Source organism: Tachyglossus aculeatus, chromosome X2 (genome assembly GCF_015852505.1).
Source record: "Tachyglossus aculeatus isolate mTacAcu1 chromosome X2, mTacAcu1.pri, whole genome shotgun sequence".
NCBI lineage: Eukaryota > Metazoa > Chordata > Mammalia > Monotremata > Tachyglossidae > Tachyglossus > Tachyglossus aculeatus.
The window spans coordinates 12259610-12278517 of NC_052100.1; the positions used below are offsets into that span (position 1 = coordinate 12259610).

Below are 18908 nucleotides of genomic sequence, written 5' to 3' on the forward strand. Positions count from 1 at the left end.
GGTGAAAATATCCCCCCTTTCTTCTGAAAATATAACCATGTGGTTAGCAGAAATGAGTTTGGGGTCTCAAACTCACTGGGCTCAGGTCAGATTGCAAACCAGGAGGGGAAGGGGGGTATTGGTGCTGTGAAATTCAGGCTCCAGTGATCTGTCAGGCCTGCTAGACAGTATATCCACCATGCTGCTAACCAGGGCCTGCCTCCGATTGCTTTGGACTCGACAGCTCCTGGCCACAGAGACACCTCGGCTTGTGTGGCCGAGCGTACTTTGGAAGTTGAATCTTACTCGGGTTTGTGTCGGGAGTCGGACTTTATCAAGGATCGCATGTCTCCTCTTGATTGCCGAGAAGAATTGAACTATTGAATATAGAGAAGCAGTGTGGTCAGTGGCTAGAGCAACGGCCTGGGAGTCGGTAGGACCTGGATTCTAATCCCAGTTCTGCCACTTGTCTGCTGTGTGACCTTGGGCAAGTCACTTAGCTTCTCTGTGCCTCAGTTCCCTCATCTGTAAAATGGGGATCAGTACTGTGAGGCCCATGTGGAACGTGGACTGTGTCCAACCTGATTAGCTTGTATCTACCCCAGCGCATAGTGCAGTGCCTGGCACATAGTAAGCACTTAACAAAAGCCATAAAAAAAAAAACTCTTAAGGGGGGCTGCCTCCCTCAGTGACTGACCTGGGGTTTCATCCCTCTAAAGGTTTTCCCTTGGGAAGTATTTTATACCCTTCATTCCATTGATCACTTCTCTGGACTTGCAAACAGCTCCCCCTAAAATGCCTCCGTAGACTCCGATGCCATAATGGGAGGGGACGTCTGGGATAAGATGAGACTATAAATCTCTGTGCTACTGGCGGCTTTTTCTTTGGCTGGTCGTATGAGTGGGAGATCTTTGAACATCCTGACCCTTTCTCTTCTGCTTACCTCCATTTTCCTCTCTAGCTCTGAAATCCTCACCATCTAAGAGAGGTCGCAGTGCCTTATTAGCTGTCAAGCCTAGCGGGCCCACAGCAGCATTTTCTGCCAGCCAGATCCCCACGGAACGGGAGGAAGCTCAGTATGACCTGCGGGCTGCTAGGAGCTACCCCACTCTAGAGGATGAAGGTAATAGTGTTCCCACCCATCCCGGTCTGTCACCCAAGTGCTTTTCTGCTCCATCCTCCTCTGGCCTGGTTCAAGTTCGACCAATATCAGAGGAAACCTCAGCAGCTGGCACAGAATTCCCCAAGGCTGCCTGTTTTCTCTGTGCGTCTACACTGATTTAACTGCTGCTAGACTTAAACAAGAGGAATGGGGAATTGGGATGAACCCTCCACCTCGGGCAGTTTACCAGGAAAGGGGAAAGCCAAATGATGGTGCCAAGAAGAGAGAAGGGAGTACCACATTGTGTAATCTTCTGTTCCATGATCGTCTCAAAGAAAGAATATCCTATCAGAATCACTACTGCAGGGTGGTTGCTGCCAACAGGCAGGTGTGATCACATCTCTGGGATATGTAGACGTGATCACCAGAAGGAATTAGTCTCCCACTGGAATTAAGGAGGAAGCGAAGGGGGAAAATGGTAGGCATTGTTGGACTGCACATACTGTGGTGGCTTTGGAAATTCTTTTCAGCCCTGATGCGATAGACCTTTCCTCTCTCCCTTCGTTGGACAAGTGTGAATTGATTTTAATCCAGGGAGAGGGAGCAAGGTTGCTAACAACCCCTCAGCTCACCAGTTTCCTCTCTGGTCCTGAGGGTCTGGTGTGAAACTGTCTGAAATTCCTGGAACAAGACTGGCCCAGGAATCTGTTCTGGACCATCAGTTCCAAGCCGTCTCTTGTAATTTTTTTTTTTTGGTTCGGGGGGCAGGAGGGGCGGTCTAGTTGGGAGCAGAACTCTTTGATTCCACTTAACACTGGCTGGGTCATCCTGAATTTGTGGGAAGGCCGTATCAAATCCAGGGTGGGGTGGGGGGAAGGCCTAGTTGGCTTTTCCCCAGGAAATCCGACTCCCTTCTCCATCCCCCTCAACAGTATACATGATGTGACTCCCAGTCTGGCCTCTAGTGCTTCCCCTAGGCTGTAAACAGGTATTATTTCAGTTGTTCCTAAAGCCAGTTGGATCCCATCCAGTTTCTGGTCGAAGTATCTGACATTGGCATGCCAATCTTATCATAGGGGTGGGGGCGTGGGGGAGACCTTAACCCTCCGGCAGCTGTCTGGCATGGCCCGAAGCCACTCGATAGTTTAGCATAATAAAATGTCGGGTCGCGCGTAATTGGGTCCCGCCAGCCCTATCGGAAGAGGCGGTGGTTCCTAAGGCATCTATTCTTGATTCTGAATGTCCATCGTTTCCTTTTCTTGGTCCAAGAAATTCCCAGATCCCCTCCAGGGGGCTAGAAGGGACTTGGTCAGAGGATCTGTCGCAGCAGCGGTGCATTGGGGTTTCAGGAGTGAGGGCAGCAGTACTTCAAATATCACTCATGCCATGTTCCCTTTCCCTTTGACTGTTGTGGGCCCTGCAGGCAGGCCAGACCTGCTACCTTGCACTCCCCCTTCATTTGAAGAAGCAACCACAGCCTCCATAGCCACGACGCTGTCGTCAACATCTCTCTCCATCCCCGAGCGGTCTCCTTCTGAGACCTCTGAGCAACCCAGGTACAGGTGAGAAAAACTTGCTTTCCAGCAAATCGCCAACCACTTTGCTCATTCTCAGTGGTTCCCAACAAACGGTGATGCCAACAAAAGGCTGTCGGGACAAACCTAACCAGCTGTTTTCAGTTGTGGGCCTGGGATGCTGGGCCTTGGACTTTTGGGTGAGGAAATTGGCTTGAATGACTCTTAGCAGGTCAGTGAACGTTCAGTGATTGAACGTTCCACGACTATTTGATATTCAGTTGTGGGCCATTTATCATCGTACCAGAAAAAGCTGCTGACTGCACCCAAAGAGGTCCAGCTGAACCCTCTGCTGAGCCAGTGTCTCATCTGAAATAGAAGAATTATTTTTATTAATTACTGTTATTTAAATCCCTTTTGCTTGATCCTGGAATGGTGATGTATCACTTTAAATTAAAAATCTCCTGGAAAAGAGGTAGCATGCTTTGGGGAAATGAATCCATACTTTGGGATCAGCTGTTCTAGAAATCTGCCTCAAAAGAAGTTGGTGACTATATTTGATCATGTTTGTCGCTCTGTCTTTGCAGGCGTCGCACTCATTCATCTGGCCAAGATGCCCGGTAAGGAACTGAGTTCCCTTCGTGTGACTCCTTAGAAAACGGGGCTCCTCAGAGTAGGTTCTCCATAAAAGCAGGTGTGAGAATTTGAACAGGTAACAAAGTGGATGTTTCTGTGCCTTATTCATACCCTCGGGTCTAAATTTCAGTAGCTCGTTCAAGTTCTCGAGCCCATTTCAGGCTGTGAAGATATCTAGCCTCTAGTTTCCTTAGAATGTTGGTCCTCTGAATTGTACTAATCTACAAATAATATTAATAATAATTTTGGTATTTAAGTGCTTACTATGTGCCAAGCACTGTTCTAAGTGCTGGGGTAAATACAAGGTAATCAGGTTGTCTCACAAGGGACTCACATTTTTAATCCCCATTTTACAGATGAGGGAACTGAGGCACAGAGAAGTTGTGACTTGCCCAAGGTCACACAGCAGACAAGTGGCAGAGGCGGGATTAGAACCTCTGACTCCCAAGCCCGTGCTCTTTCCACTAAGCCACGATCACAATCGCTTTATAGATCTTTGGACCAGTTTACAAAGAAAATCTCGACTCATTCCGGAGACCTTCAGGCGCCCGTAGGGGAAAAAGAGTATGTGGAGGGGTTCCTGTGGTGGTGGCTTTTTTTGAGGTGGGGAGGATGTTAAACTGCCTGTCTCAATCCAAAACTACTTTTGGGAACCAACCACGGAACACTCTTTTGGCTTCTGCTTACTCTGCTACCCAGATTAGTATCTGTTCATCAGGCATGATGATGTGAGCCCGTTGTTGGGTAGGGACCGTCTCTATATGTTGCCAACTTGTACTTCCCAAGCGCTTAGTACAGTGCTCTGCACACAGTAAGCGCTCAATAAATATGGTTGAATGAATGAATGAAAGGCATCCACCTGTTCATGGTGCTGTGCTGGGCAAGGGGTACAAACTTGCCCTCTAGAATTTACAATCAAAAACAGACCAAATGAAGGCAGCAAATAACCATGTAAACAACTTTAAGAAATGTGGTATATATGAAGCGCTTACTATGTGCCAAGCACTGTACTAACCGTTAGGGTAGCTATAGTATAAACAGATCTGGACACAGTCCCTGTCCCACAGGGGGCTCACGGCCTAAGAGGGAGGGAGAACAGGTGTTTTCTCCCTGTTTTACAGCTGAGGTAACTGAGGCCTGGAGAAGCGAAGTGACTGGTCCAAGGTCACACAGCAGAAAATTGGCAGAGCCAGGGTTAGAACCCAGGTCCTCTGAATCCCAGTCCTGGGCTCTATCCACTAGGCCACCCTGCTCATCCGTGCCATAGGGAACAGACTGATAAATAATAATGATGGCATTTGTTAAGCGCTTGCAAAGCACTGTTCTAAGCACTGGAGGGATACAAGGTGATCAAGTTGTCCCACATGGGGCTCACAGTTTTGATCCCCATTTTACAGATGAGGTAACTGAGGCTCAGAGAAGTTAAGTGATTTGCCCAAGGTCACACAGCAGACATGTGGCAGAGCCAAGATTAGAACCCATGACTTCTGACTGAGCCACGCTGACTCTTTCCACTGAGCCACGCTGCTTCTCTAGCGTGGCACCTGTAGGTTGGACACACCATTCACTGAGGCGAGGACCCTTTGGGCAACAAAAGACTTGGTTCTTGTGGTTCCTTTGCCTGCATTGAGCCTCCTGATTAGCATTCGGTGCTAAAATATGAACTTCAATCTAATCGTGGGCACTCAGTCAGACTTAACCCACTGTCAGTCACAATATCAGATTGTTCACTGCAATGTCAGGTTGGCTCATGTGGAAACTGGCCCGCCTAAAATGCAAGAAACTTCTGAGAATCTGCTTATCAAAGCAGGGTGTTGGTTTGCTAGGTGTGGGGAGATGAGAGAATTAAAATAGAGGATTTGGTCTTCCTGCTGGTTTCCCAGGTCCCACGAGGAGGTGCACGTGGAAGAGGAGCTCCAGCAGATCACAGTCGAAATAGAGGCTAAATGTAACGTTGAGATTGTGGCTCCCGAAGAAGAGGAAAAAGGGTAAATGTTCGCTTGCAAGGTGGCAAGTCGTCAGGCAGCTTCTGGGGTGGAAATGTGGGGAACCGTGATGGGAAACCTTCATCCCAGGTTCGCGTGACCAGGATTTTTCAAGTTTGTGGTAACTCCCGGGGGTGTTTGCCAAACTTTAGGTATTCAGGCCCCTTGATTCCAAGATCCCCCGGGGAATGCTGCCTAAAGAACTCTGGGTTTGGAAATGGCCCAAATAATAATGATAATAATGATGGCATTTGTTAAGCTCATATTATGTTCCAGGCACTGTACTAAGCGCTGGGGAAAGCAACGCGCCCTGCACACAACTGGGAGTAATCCAACACTCAGCAACCAACTTCAGTCCCCAGGTTGTACCTGCCTCTTGCTCAGTTCCACGGGATCGGTTGTCATTCCTCCCTAAAGCTTTGGCAGAGGCAGTGAGGTAACGGGGGAAATAAATTCTTTCTGTAAGTTCTTATCTTACCAGACATGGAACTGCCCATGGCTTGGTGTAAGGAAGAACCTCCTGAGCGGATTCCTGAGGAAAGCAGAGGAATTTCTTTCATCAGAGACTCTAAGAATGTGGGAGTCTGCCAACCTAGCAAATAAGCACCCCGCAAAGTCTCCGCCCAGAGGCATGCAATTAGGCTTCTTTACCTTTCTCCTAGTATTCATTGTTCCTTTCCGTAGGCAAGGGGCTACAGAAAGGCCGGCTTCCTAGCCTGGCAGTTCTAAGTCAGCCTTGTCCTACTCCATTTCCTCTATGTTCCCAGGGAAGCAGCTTCCTCAGCCTCTGCCATCGTCACATCCACTGTTGCTGTGGAGGTAGAAACTACCAGCCAGGCCTCCGAACCAGCCAGCCAAGCATCCGATGAAGATGAGGTGCCAGCCACTGACATATACTTTGTAAGTCGCCACCTTTAGGTCCCTTCCCTTTGGCAAACTCTATTCTTTAAGGTCGCACTCTGGATTGGTCTGTCGCTCAGCCAGCATGGGTCAAGAAAGCATTCTAGCCACAGCAGCTTCAAGACACCCTGCTACCAGTCTTCTCTGGAGAATACAGTTTGAAAGAATGCTCCCACTCCATTTCTAACTGAAGGGGATGATCGGAGAGGTCCCAAAATAGCAGGTCTTCAGAGACAGTCCAAAGGCGACCTCTTCGCACACAGTTAACTGGGTAAACTGATCTGACCTGTCTATATTCATCAAACAATACTTCAAAGACCATAAAGAAGCCTTGCAGAATAGTTTCTAAAAAGACACATTCTAAAGCCTCATTCTGCTTCTTCTCACTGAGAAAATGTGAGGAGATGGGGTGACATGCAAAGAAGCGTGGCGCCCGCATTGACCATCAGCCTCGATGCCGGTAGGGAAAGCTTGGAAGGCTGAGAGGGGTGGCATATTTGGTATGAGTCTGTTGTCAGGGGAGAGAGGATGGTGAGTGAGGGGGTTGAAATTTTTGGAGGCTGGCAAAAATGTTTCGGGGCTATTGGATTTCTTTTTGGAAGCTATTTGCAAGGCTATTTGCAAGGTGGATAAGCTCTGCCTAGTCCCCTTGGGAAAGTCAGCTGCCGAAGCAGAATCGTGTGGCTTGAAAATCCCTAGGTGCCCATCGGTGCTGCAGCACCGTGCTCGTTTTCTTCAGGACCTGAAGCCCAATCTGAGGCCGGGGCGTGGTCATCTGACATTAGAGGGCTGTGACCAATTCTGCTTTCCTTTTCCTGCAGGCAGATTCCATAGCTGGTTCAGAGGAAGCTTAGTTCTGAGACCCAGGAAGTCAGTGAGGTGATGGCCGAGTTGGCAGGGGGGAACTGAGCAGCTTAGCGCTGGCTGCCCTCTTCATTCCCGCAGTGGCCAAGCACAGTGCGGAGTGTTGCGGTGTGCCTGCTCTCAGGGAACCGGTCACAGGTCGGAAAGGGAAGACAAAGCCACTTTGCCTGCTGCTGCACCCCGGCCATTTTGGATTGTACATGTTCATCTTTACGGTCTCACTAGCCCCAGCAAAGGGCCACAGCCCCTTTGGGCAACAGCAGGGGCTAGTGGAAAGAGTGTGAACTGGAATGCAGAAAACTTGGGTTCTAGTCCTGACTCTGACACCTACTGACCCGTTTTCTGACTTTGGGCAGATCACTTATTCTCAGTTTCCTCCACTGTGAAACAGGGGCACTTGTCCCACCCCTCCCTGCCGCTCCCCACCTCCCTATGACTGTTGTGAGGACAGGCGGGATAATTGGTGTGGAAATGCAAACCAACTCAAGTTGTCACCATTAGTATTGTCATCACAATGGAATTGGAGTCTCCATGTACACAGGAGAGCCCTAAGCCACTCTGGCTAGTGGACTCCTGCATCCTACTGATCTGTCTGGTGCTCCTATCCTCCTCATTGTAGCATTACTTATATGTTACTGAGTATTATAGGCTGGTGGAGAGGGAACCGGTGAGCGTGCGCATGTGCGTGTGTGCGCACGCGTGTGTGTCTGTGCTGTGGTTTTCAAGCATGGAATGATTCCAGCTGCTTTCTCCTAATACTTGCCACGATCTATATTTTTCCCATGAATGTCAGCTGAACAGAGCTCCTGATAAACACTGGCATACTTTTCTCAATGGAGAGCTTCCCTTGCCACTGCGTGGTAGAATTGCTCGGCTTCTGGTTCAAGGTTAACTACCTGGCTTTCTTGGGAAGCTGTCCTTTTGGGCTGGATCACATTGTCGTATTTATCGAGCGCTTACTGTGTGCAGAGCATTGTTCTAAGCGCTTGGAAAGTACAGTTCAGCAACAGAGACAATCCCTACCCAACAACGGGCTCACAGTCTAGGTGTCCTCTGTTTAGCTGCTCCCCAAGGAGTCAAGCGCTAACCCCTCAAAATTGTTCACTACACCCTAGTACCTCCTCATACTCCTTCACTGAGATTCTTTTCCTCTCATGTGATGGTGTGATGTTTTTGGTTGGAACATTTTTTTTGTGTCGAGGGTGGTGCATGTGTGTCTGTCCTCGGGGGTAACAGGTTGATTAGAGGGATGGGTGGCGGGGTGGGGAGAAGGCTTCCCTTGAAGGTGCTGGCTTGAAAGCCCCCTGAATGCAGAGCAGTTATCTGAGAGCCCTAGAGAGCAGGACCATGAGAAAAGGCAGCCCTGGAAACCTCCTTGGACAGAAGACCAGACCCTCTGCCCCTGGTTGCTGGGAGACCAACACAACGTGAGGGGCGTAGGCGGCTTTACCTCTCTTTCTGTGATGAGGCTGGTAAAACGGCTGAGCTTGGGGCTTCGCCATTCCCAGATCTCCAGGCCCGCAGCCCTCCAGTTGCTTTTCTTTTCATCTGTTTTTGTTTTGTTTTGTTTTGTTTTTCCCTTTCATTTCATCACTTTTCCTCTGTTTCCTTCCCCACCTCCCTTCCTGTGGCGCCATCCAGTTCACGGATGGGAGGTACTGGATTTACTCTCCCCGCCGGCACCGACTCCAAGCCGCCTCGCTTTCCTCCTCCGGTACTGTAAGTTGAACTCAGCAGTTGGCCAGGGCAGTCGAATGCTAGCTTTGAAAGGCTCGGTTCCCGGAGATTGCACCTCGGCCTCCTTTTGTTTGCGGTGCCTGTGTCCCAGGCTGCCCTTCCTCTTGTCCTACAGGTTGGTTTGGACCCAAGTAGAACGCAAACAGGTCACCCTGTCTCTCCTAGGGCAAGTCCAGAATCAGCAGGTTAGGGTGTGAGGGATCGTCGGTCTGCCTCTGCCGCGTGTTATGACGATCTGTGTCTCCAGGAAGCAGCTTGCTTCGGATCAAGGTCCCGAGGAGGTTGATTTACCCAGAGAAGTCACCCAGGGCAGGAGCAGCCTCTGAGCCACGACCACTCGCCAGAGCCTTAAGGATTCCTAATTTGCTGCTTAATTGACTGAATAAGCACCGTCTCTTGGTGATGAAACCAAGCCTCAGCTTCGGCCTTTCCTTTCCCCTCAGGCGGCTGAAGATTGCTTCCTGGGAGTCCGTAAATATTTCCGCTCGGCCTCGACCGTTAGTGCCAAGAAGTTACTAGCACTCGGGTGACTCTGAATTTCCACTTCAGCACAAGGCACCAGCTTGACTTTCCAAAGAAAGCTGGAGAGATGCCACCTTTTAATCTTTTCCACAGCGATGGTGGTGTTAGCGTGAAAGTCCCTGGATGAGCAGAGAGGAGGCCGAGCCGTAGAAACTCCGAGCCACATTCAGGGACTTAAGACAGGATGACTAGAAAAGGGGTGGTCGTAAAAGCTAGAAGCCATTTCTGTTGACCAGTGAAATCACCTGGTAGTATGTATTGAGCACCTACTGTGTGCAGAGCACTGTACTGAAGATTCGGGAGAGTCCAATAGTGTTAAGACACAGTCCCTGCCCTCAAGAAGCTTTTTGCCTTTGACGGCACTGTCAAAGGCAGTCCTAGTGCCAAGTGGTTAATATCCTCCTCTTCTCAGCAGGAAACTGATTCTTAACAGCAAATCTGTCCACAACAGCAGCAGAGCCTTTTGGTAGAGAATCTACAAGTACCTGTTTCTGATAGAGTGGTTGACGGGCTTGGGGGGGGGCCCTGGGCTGGTCTTTTTAGCACATGTTGAGAGGGTAGATCCACTGGGAGGTACCAGGGGTAAATACCATGTGTTAACTTGTTTATCCCCCAGCACTTAGGACAGTGCTTGGCACACAGTCCCCAGTGCCCCTTTTGACATCTTGCTCGACGAGACTTAGCGCATTAAGTGCTACTGGGGATCTGCCGACCTCTTCTAAGCAACAAAATTAGCAACTAGATCTCTGATCCTCATGCTGTGACTCACTTAAAGAGTGCGCCACAGAGGCTTCACTGCCACAAGTGAAAGAACTTTATGGAAGACACTTTTTTTTTTTCTTAAGGCCGCTAAGGCCACCAGACGCTGAGCTAACAACAACGAAGTTTTCGTTGCCATATGGACGGGTTTGATGCATTTGATCGAGTCCCTGGAAACAACATTTTTCTCCTGTTGATATTGAATTCTTTCAGGAGCTTACCGACTGGTTCAGTCTATGGCCTGGAACTCCTGGCAACTCTGGGCTCTCCCCTTTGCTCCTGCTGACCTCTTGAAGGGGTAGGGAAGGGTGTCCTGAGATCACAGAGAGTGCTAATAGAGGGAGAGAACAGGACAGGAATCAATCAATGGTATTTATTGAGCAAGCACCTCTCAAAGAGGCCTTCCCCGACTAAGCCCTCATTTCCTCTTCTCCCACTCCCTTCTGTGTCACCTTTGCACTTGGACTTACACCCTTTATTCACCCTTCCTCAGCCCCACAGCGCTTATGTGCATATCTGTAATTTCTTCACACTCATGACTGTCTTCTCCTGTAGACCATAAGCTTGGTGTGAGCAGGGGTTGTGTCTACCAACTCTGTCATATTGTACTCTTCCAAGCACTTAGTATAGTGCTGTGCACACAGTAAGCGCTCAATAAATAAGATGGATTACTGTGTGCAGAGCACTGTACTATGCAAGGAAGAATGAAAAAGTTTGAAATGCAGTCTATCTGCTGATATCAGAGTTTCCTGAAAAAGTTTAGAGATGGGAGGTATAGTACGGTGGATCCTTTAACATTCATTTTTTCTGTGTGGGCCAATTCTTGCTCTTGCTAGCTTGGTGCTTAATATTAGTCAATCAGTTGCCTTTAGTGAGTACCTACTGTGCAGGGCACCGTACCAAGCACTTGGGAAAGTACAATAGAAGAAGATAAGGTGCTTATGATCCAGTGGGCAAAAGGAACATAGGGGGAAGTTGTGCTCTATTTAGTATGTAAAATGTGTACAAGAATGCAATAAGAATCAATCAGGGGTATTTATTGAGCATTTACTGCACTGTAAGTGTAGAGCACGGTACTGAGTGCTCGGGAAAGTAGAGTACAACAGAGGTGGTGGACATGATCCCTGCCCACAAGGAGCTTACAGTCTAGAGGACAGACATGAAAATAGATTATGGATCAGAGAAATAGTAGATTATACAAATATTTACATAACTACTGTGGGGTTGGGGGGAGTCTCAAAGTGCTGAAGGGATCCACAGCCAAGTGCACAGTCGATGCAGAGGGGAGGGCGGATGAGATAGTGGGTGCCAAAGTGCTGAGGTGATAAGGATGACGTTACCTGAGGAAGGAGGGAAAAAAAATGAATCGGAGACTCTTCCTGGAGGAGATGGGATTTCAGAAGAGCTTTAAAGATGGGGAGAGCTGAGGTCTGGCAGATTTGAAGGGGGAGGGAGCTCCAGGCAGGAGGAAGGCCAGGGGTTGGAGGCAGGAGAGTCCCAGAGAATGAGGCACAGAGGGAAGATGAGCGAGGAAGAAGTGGATTGTATTAGGTGGAGTGTAGTACGTGGAGAGAGCTGATGCACTGCCTTATAAACTATTAGTCTGACGTGAAGAGGAATGGGTACCCATTGGGAGTATTTGAAGAGTGGTGAGATGTTTTCAGAACGACGCTTTAGAAAAATGATCTGGGCAGTGGAGTGAAGAAGGGCCCGGAGAGGAGAGAGAGTAGAGGCTGGGAGATCAGAGAGGAGACTGATGTGACATGGGCCTGGACCAGGGTGGTGGCCGTTTGGATGGAGAGGGAAGAGAAGATCTGGGAAGTGTTGGGGAAGAAAATCTGACGGGATTGAGCAACAGACAGGATGTGAGACATGAAAGCGTAAGGAGTCAAGGATGATGCCCAAGTTGAAGGCTTCAGAAACAGGGAGGATGGTGATGCGGTCAACGGTGATGGGAAAGGTAGGTGGAGGAGAGGGTTTGGGAAGGAAGATGAGTTCAGTTTTGGATACATTGAGACTGAGGGACCAGTGGCACAGCTATATGAAGATGCCTTTTAAGCAAGAGGAAATGTCATGGGAGCCGGTCCCAGAGGCCTTCCCTGACTAAACCTTCATTTCCTCTTCTCCCACTCCCTTCTGCATTGCCCTTGCACTTGGATTTGTACCCTTTAGTCACCACAGCACTTGTGTACATGTCTGTTATGTATACTAATGTCTGTCTCCCCTTCTAGAGTGTATGCTCCTTGTGGGCCGGGAATGTGGCTACTAACTCTGTTAGATTGTACTCTCCCGAGCGCTTAGTACAGTGATCTGCGCACAGTAAGCACTCGATAAGCAAATAATCTTAGTTAATTGATTGAGATTGTGGTTGGAAGGAGAGACTAGCGAGGTAGATTTGGGAGTCATCTGCCATCAAGGTGGTAGCTGAAGCCATGAAAGTGGATGAGTTGTGGTGGGGGTGGAATAGAGCTCCAGAAGAGATCCACAGGTAGGGGTGAAAATAAGGCAGAATAGTCTGGAACACCGAATCAAAGCGGGGTCTTTTTTCTGGAAGAAGGGGGCTCGGCCCTGATGAAGTACCCGTCCCTGCCAGAGTCTGCCGCACGGCCTTGGGCTATGGTGAGCCAGGCAGCCAGTCAGCCACCTGCAGAGCCATCTGCTCCCCCAGCGAGCCAGCCTGGCTCCTGGTGGAGCTTGTGGGGCAGGGGGTAGCTTGGTAGTCAGGACAGGAGATGTTCTACAACAATGGGGGGACTGGACATGGAAAGTGGGCTAGACTTTGGGGGTGAAACTTTGAGGAGCGCAAGGCAGGATTATGCTGAGTGTGCTGTATGCACACGTTCCAGAGAAACTCCTTACCATCAGCTTTAAAGCACTCGATCAGCTCACTGCCCTCCTACCTTACCTTGTTGATTTTCTTCTACAACTCCTCTAAGGCCAACCTACTCACTACCTCGGCACCTGCCCATGTCCTCCCTCCTCCTTCTCATCCACCACGCTCCACCACTCTCCTCGCCTTCAAAGACACACATCTCCTCCAAGAGGCCTTCCCCTAGTAAACCCTCATTTCCCCTACTCCTCCTCCCTTCTTCATCGCCCTTACAACTGAATCTGTACCCTTTTAGCACTTGATATTCACCCCATTCTCAGCCCCACAGATCTGTGATTTATTCTGTCTGCCTCCCCCTCTAGACTGCAAACTCCCTGTGGGCAGAGAACGTGTCTACCGACTTTGTTATATTGTCCTCTCCCAAGCGCTTAGTACAGCGCTCTGTACACAGTAAGTGCTCAATAAATACCATTGATTGATTGACCTCCTGAGGTCCCCTACTCATTCATTCATTCACTCAATCGTATTTATTGACTACTCCTCCACCGTCAGCCCAGCACAGCCTCTAGCAGTCGTCATCCACCCAGTCACTCGTATGCTGAGCCCTTTGCCTCTCCCCACCTCCTGCCCCATCTTGAGTCTGGCAGTCATGCTGGGACAGCGGTGACCTACTCATTCCCTCCTCCTCCTCCACTGCTGGGATGCTCAGAGTGGGAGGTGAGGGCCTTCCAGGATGAAGACGAATAGAGAGTTTCCCGCAGTGGGGGACAAGCAGGGGAAGAGGAGGGAGCATCCCTGAGACCTGCCATGCTGGCACTTGACAATCAATCAACCAATCGTATTGATTGAGCGCTTACTACGTGCAGAGCACTGTACTAAGTGCATGGGAGAATACAATACCGCAGAATTAGCGGACACATTCCCGGCCCACAGTGAGAGGGGTCTAGATTGACTCAGTTAATCAGTGGAATTTATTGAGCACTTACTCCATCCAAGCCCTGTATACTTAGCGCTTGGGAAAGTACAATGAAATAGACACGATCCTGCCCTCAAGGAGCTGTCATCCCCACCTTGGCACCCGGAGGTGACCCAAACTGTGATCTGGCTCCGTTGGAAGCTGAGGCAGAAGCACGTACACATGTGCCGCTCCCACTGAGCTGCGGAGGGGAAAGGCGGAGAGGGGAGGTGCCCCTTCCTGAGGCTTTCATTTTTGTCTGGGCCCCAGCGTTAATCCAGCCCTACCTATGATATCATCACTTTACACCTACATGCCGGGTGTAATGTGACATTTCATGGGCACGCTCCTCAGATTTTCTTCTTTAGTTTCAGGGGTGAATCTCACAGGGTTTCACCCCTGTGAGAGGCAGATGAGGAACCGGTGAAAGAGACTTGAGAAAGATTGGCCTGAGAGGTAGGAGGGAGACCAGGAGGGAAATGGGTGGAAGCCCAGCTTAGATCCTGCATTGCCAGGAACAGAGGGGTGGTCCACAATGTCAAAGGCATCTGAGGGGTCAAGGAAGATCAGGATGGAGTGAAGACTGAAAGATTGGGTGAGGAGGCGGTCATGATATTTGACTTTTCCCATGCAGTATCAGGGGGAGAAAAGAAAAATTCCTGCCCAAAAATACATCGGTCTCAAGCATACTTTGTGGCTAGGTATCTCCCTTTCCCCTCACCTCATTTGTTTTTAAACAAATCACCAGAATAACTCCTTTGTCAGTTTCTGACTTGGATAACTAGAGATGCTGCAGGGGGGAGGAAATGGCGTCATCACCACCATCCTGATTTAGCAGCAAGATAGAAGTGGCCAGATGGGCCCTGCCACCTCCCTGCAGGTGTAGTCATTGACTCTCAGGCATCCTGGTTCCGTTTGTCACCTCCTTGTCGTCTCCAGTCCTTTCCCGCCTTTTGGCGTGTTAACTAACTTCTTCCTTTACCTTTCCTAACATTAGCCTAACTCAGCCTGCTACCCCCTACCCCCCACCCCCCGTCCCGGACTTCCTGGGTGATTTCTAGGCCCCTGTTCTCTTGGTTTTAAGAAACTATTTTTTTGAATTGGCAATTTCATCCCTTCCATTTTGACACATAAAGAAAGGTGCTCCGTCATTAAGTAGGTGGTGACTTGCAGGGCCGTCACGTGCTGGCCTCCCCTGTCCTGCTTAGCATTCGGAGCTTTGCTCAGAACTGCCCCAGATTGAGAATTCCAGGATGAATTTGAAGGGCGTTCTCCCAGGGAGAAGGGCAGCCAATCAGTTGAAGTGGTGAGTGACATTATCCTGGCAGAAAACTCTGCAGAGATGACGATTGTTCGTACTGTTGGGGTGGCCTACTCTTTTATTTCTCCGTTTTTTCTTTTCTCCTCTTTTCTCTTCCTTGCTTGCTGCTGCTGCTGCTGCTGCTGCTGCTGCTGCTGCTGCTCCTCTTCCACCTCCCCCCACCGCCTCTGGCAGCCTACAGATGAGAGGAGTTGGGTTTACTCCCCGCTCCACTATAGCATGCAAGTCCACTCGGTCTCTGATGAGGAGAGCGATACAGTAAGTGTCTGGTAGAGGTGCCCTGGCGGATTAAACTCGACCCCGGGGCTCGGTTTCCCGTAGGCCGATGTCCGGCCTCATGGCATTACCACCAACCACTGTCCTCATGCTCTCTGTGGCTGGAGACATGCAGCAGTCCTGGGCTTCAGCGGACTCCAAGAGTCTCTTGGCTCCAGGTGGCATCTGCTGGGAGGCTAGGAGTCACTGTCAGCCCCACCCGAAACTCCCGGGCCTGGCTCGGAAGAGACTGATGGGGAGGGGGAGGCTGTGAAAAATGGAGAAACTGCCCCACCCCACCGTGCTCCCGGGGGGATCGGGGACGCTCGGGAGTAACACTTGGTGCCGCTACGGACACTTCACCCTCTCCTCCTTGCCTCTTTGCAGTAATTTCTATGCAGACACTGAAGTCTGGAGCTGATTGTTCCCTCTCCGGAAAGCGGTTCCATTTTGTTGACGTGCCGACTGGCCATGGGGGAAGCTTGCCGATGCCCACCTCGCTGCACGAGCAGGACCTCACACACCCCGCTTCCCACTGGGGGAAACACAAAATCCCCCCCCCCCCAGTGTCCCCGCCCTCCTCTCTTCCCCTCCCCACCCAACATCTTGACCATTCGCCTCATCCGTTTCAAGCCGTGGACTGCCAAGAAAATGTTGCTCCCGGGCTCAGAGCCTCCAGGGGCAAAGAAATCATTGGGGCAGAGCAAAAATCTGCCCATCTGAGCACTCCTGTAACTGCGTGTGTGCGTGTGCGAGTGTGGGGGTGTTTATGAAATAATGCAATCCTTTTTTTTAAACCTTTTTTTTAATCCTATATTTATTTGGGGTCTTTGAGCTCTGCACAGACACCGACAGCACAAATGTGCTTTTCTTTTTAAAAAAAAACATAAAACAATATGGGGTTTTACCACACCCTTGGCTCTTCTCTATATTTGTTTTGGGATCACAGGATCCCTCACTGGAGATAGGGAAAGGGCAGCATACCTGTTGCTTGGTAGGGTGAGTGTAAAGGGAAGGAAGACCGTCAGAAGAAATTCATTCCCACTATTTATTTCTAGCTTTGCCCTGGGGAGTCAATCACTGTATAGATTTCAAAGCTACCAATGACCCATGAAGTGAATCTCTGTTTGTCAGTATGAGAAAGAGGGGCAGAATACCCTCCATTTTCCTGGACTTCGCTGTGGCATAGAGAACACTCCTCTCCCCTTCTCTCTGGGCTTAACCCACATTGGTGTCCCCCACCTCTTGTCCTGGAGGATGAAAACCCTGTGCTTTTCCCGTGTTCTTTGGCTCCTTCCCAGTGTGGATTCAAATCTGGAAACTGCATCAAGCCAAAGTTGAGCCACTTAGGAACCCAGAGCTCTCTTGCTCAGAAAATATACTTATAGAACAATCAGATTTCCCCCCTCCACCGATCAGAAAACTTTAGAGGGTACCCACTCTAAGACTGCTCCTTTATCTCTTCCCTTCTCCTGCCCCCATCTTAAAAGACAGTTTTCCATACAGTCAGTATGAACCTTATCTGGCACCGCAAATCCATTTCGGCTTGAAATGGAAGAGCAGTATACCAGGAATAAGTGTGGATCTAAAGCGACCGTGTGGCTTAGTGATGCCGTGGCAGGCAGAAGGGATTTGGATTCGGATTTTTTTTTTCTTTCCTCCTTTTGTTGTTTCTTTTGGTTTTGCTTTATTGGCTAAAAGGAGTATGTTTTCAGTTGGATGCCCCAGTCAAAGATCATGATTTTCAAAATGGTTTCAGTCTTTCAGATTGAATCTTCCCTCAGGTGCTATTAAGATGACAAGTGTGATACTGCTGAGAAATGAGAGAGTGCCCCACGTTCTCCCCACCTCTTTATGGCAAAGGCAACTGCATATCTTGTGGATGAAGCCTTTTCCTCTGATGGAAACTGTGGACTTTATTTATTATCGTGCTTATGATTGAAATTCAGGTTCCAGAAAGGAGGAAGCGGGTGTTGGAAATTTTTCCACTGGAAGCCAAAACATGGAGGGTCATCACCAAATGACTTTGAAATACTCAGGAAGATTGAGACAGAAAGGGGCTCGGCCTCTCAGCTGCAGATTTGCAAAAGGAGTTCGATGTTGGGGTGTTTACCTTTGAGCAATCATGTGTGTTTGCTTGATTGGAGGAGGCAGCAGGCAGGAGACCTCCAAAATAATGTTTTGTTGTCCCATTCCCCCTCCCACCCCCACCCAACACTTTCAAGACCCTCTTTCTCTTAAACCCTGGGACTTCCATCCTATTGCATGAGCCATTTATTGAGCTAAATATGCTGATTGGACCTGCTGACCCAGAGGAAGCTGTGCTGCTTTATGTTCTCCAATTGAGTTATCTACGTGACTGTAGAGAAAACATTCAGGCTGAGAGGTTCTTTTACAGTTTTAATTAAAACTAGAGAAGGCCATTCTTTAAAGATGTTGGCCTGTTAATTTCAGACAGTGAGGAACCCAAGTCTTCCGATGGAGCAATTAAATCAATTATAACATTGTTCCGCCCTTCCTTCATTAATCAAAGCTAAACCAGAATCATAACGTTTTATGGCAGAATCTCTTTGTTCTCAGTCTGGGCTGAAAAGAAGCTGATTAAAATAGGGTAATTTTACACACTCCAATCATGGTCTCTGCCATATTTGAATGGGATTATACATATATAGGTATGTATAGCCGCTCCGTTTTTTAATCTCGTGCTGTGTGTTTCCCATCATTGGCCTGAACTACTAGAATATGCTAATTGGCTGCATCTTCTGGAAATGAAGACTACAAGGAGTTTTATTTTTTGTAGTGGCATTTTTAAAAAAAGGTAGGAATCATGCAAGCTAATGACAGTCTCTCCGATGAAAGATAAGCCTGGTTGTCAGACTATGTGGCTGACCTTGGCTGTTCTCCTTGGGCTATTTTTCTGACCCCTGCAGATGATGGTGTCAGGTTTGTAGCAGATTCGGGGCTTTTACATGAATTATGTTCTTAACACTGCAGTCTCCAAAATGTTTGGCTCCCTTTCTCAAACACAGGTTTCTGTGCACAACACCCACCTGCCATCCCCGCCTTGCCCCTTATAATAATAATAATGGTATTTGTTAAGCGCGTACTAGGTGCAAAGTACTGTTATAAGCCCTGGGGAGGTTACAAGGTGATCAGGTTGTCCCATGGGGGCTCACAATTTTAATCCCCATTTTACAGATGAGGTAACTGAGGCCCAGAGAAGTTAAGTGACTTGCCCAAAGTCACACAGCTGACAAGTGGCAGAGCCGGGATTTGAACCCCTGACCTCTGACTCCAAAGCCCATGCTCTTTCCACTGAGCCACGCTGCTTCTTATCCTTATCCTCAGGCTTCATCCAAACAGCAGCACCAGTACCCTGCTCAACTGTAGCCCTTTGCTCACAAAGTGGTTTCCACCCCAGGCTCCTGCTTCCCGCCCTCCCACATCACATCCTCACTTCAAATTGTCATGATCAAACATGCCCAAACGGTGTGAATTCTAAGGAACTCGTGCAGGGGTGAGATGTCAGAGTGGCATGGGGTGATAGTA

General features: G+C 49.1%; 1 protein-coding gene across 2 annotated transcripts in view; it reads left to right on the top strand.

The window, feature by feature from the left end:
• PIP5K1C (phosphatidylinositol-4-phosphate 5-kinase type 1 gamma) overlaps window positions 1-18479 on the top strand; it is a 41190-nt gene extending 22711 nt beyond the window's left edge. The window contains exons 11-17 of one of the 2 annotated variants that reach the window (XM_038770665.1): window positions 941-1102; window positions 2505-2643; window positions 3183-3215; window positions 5115-5219; window positions 5984-6116; window positions 15279-15362; window positions 15747-18479. In XM_038770665.1, coding sequence (XP_038626593.1) covers window positions 941-1102; window positions 2505-2643; window positions 3183-3215; window positions 5115-5219; window positions 5984-6116; window positions 15279-15362; window positions 15747-15749 — 659 coding nt within the window. In that variant the 3' untranslated portion in view covers window positions 15750-18479. The remainder of the gene's footprint in view (window positions 1-940; window positions 1103-2504; window positions 2644-3182; window positions 3216-5114; window positions 5220-5983; window positions 6117-15278; window positions 15363-15746) is intronic. The other variant, XM_038770666.1, reaches the window with a different exon arrangement.
• Window positions 18480-18908: the final 429 nt, after the last annotated feature.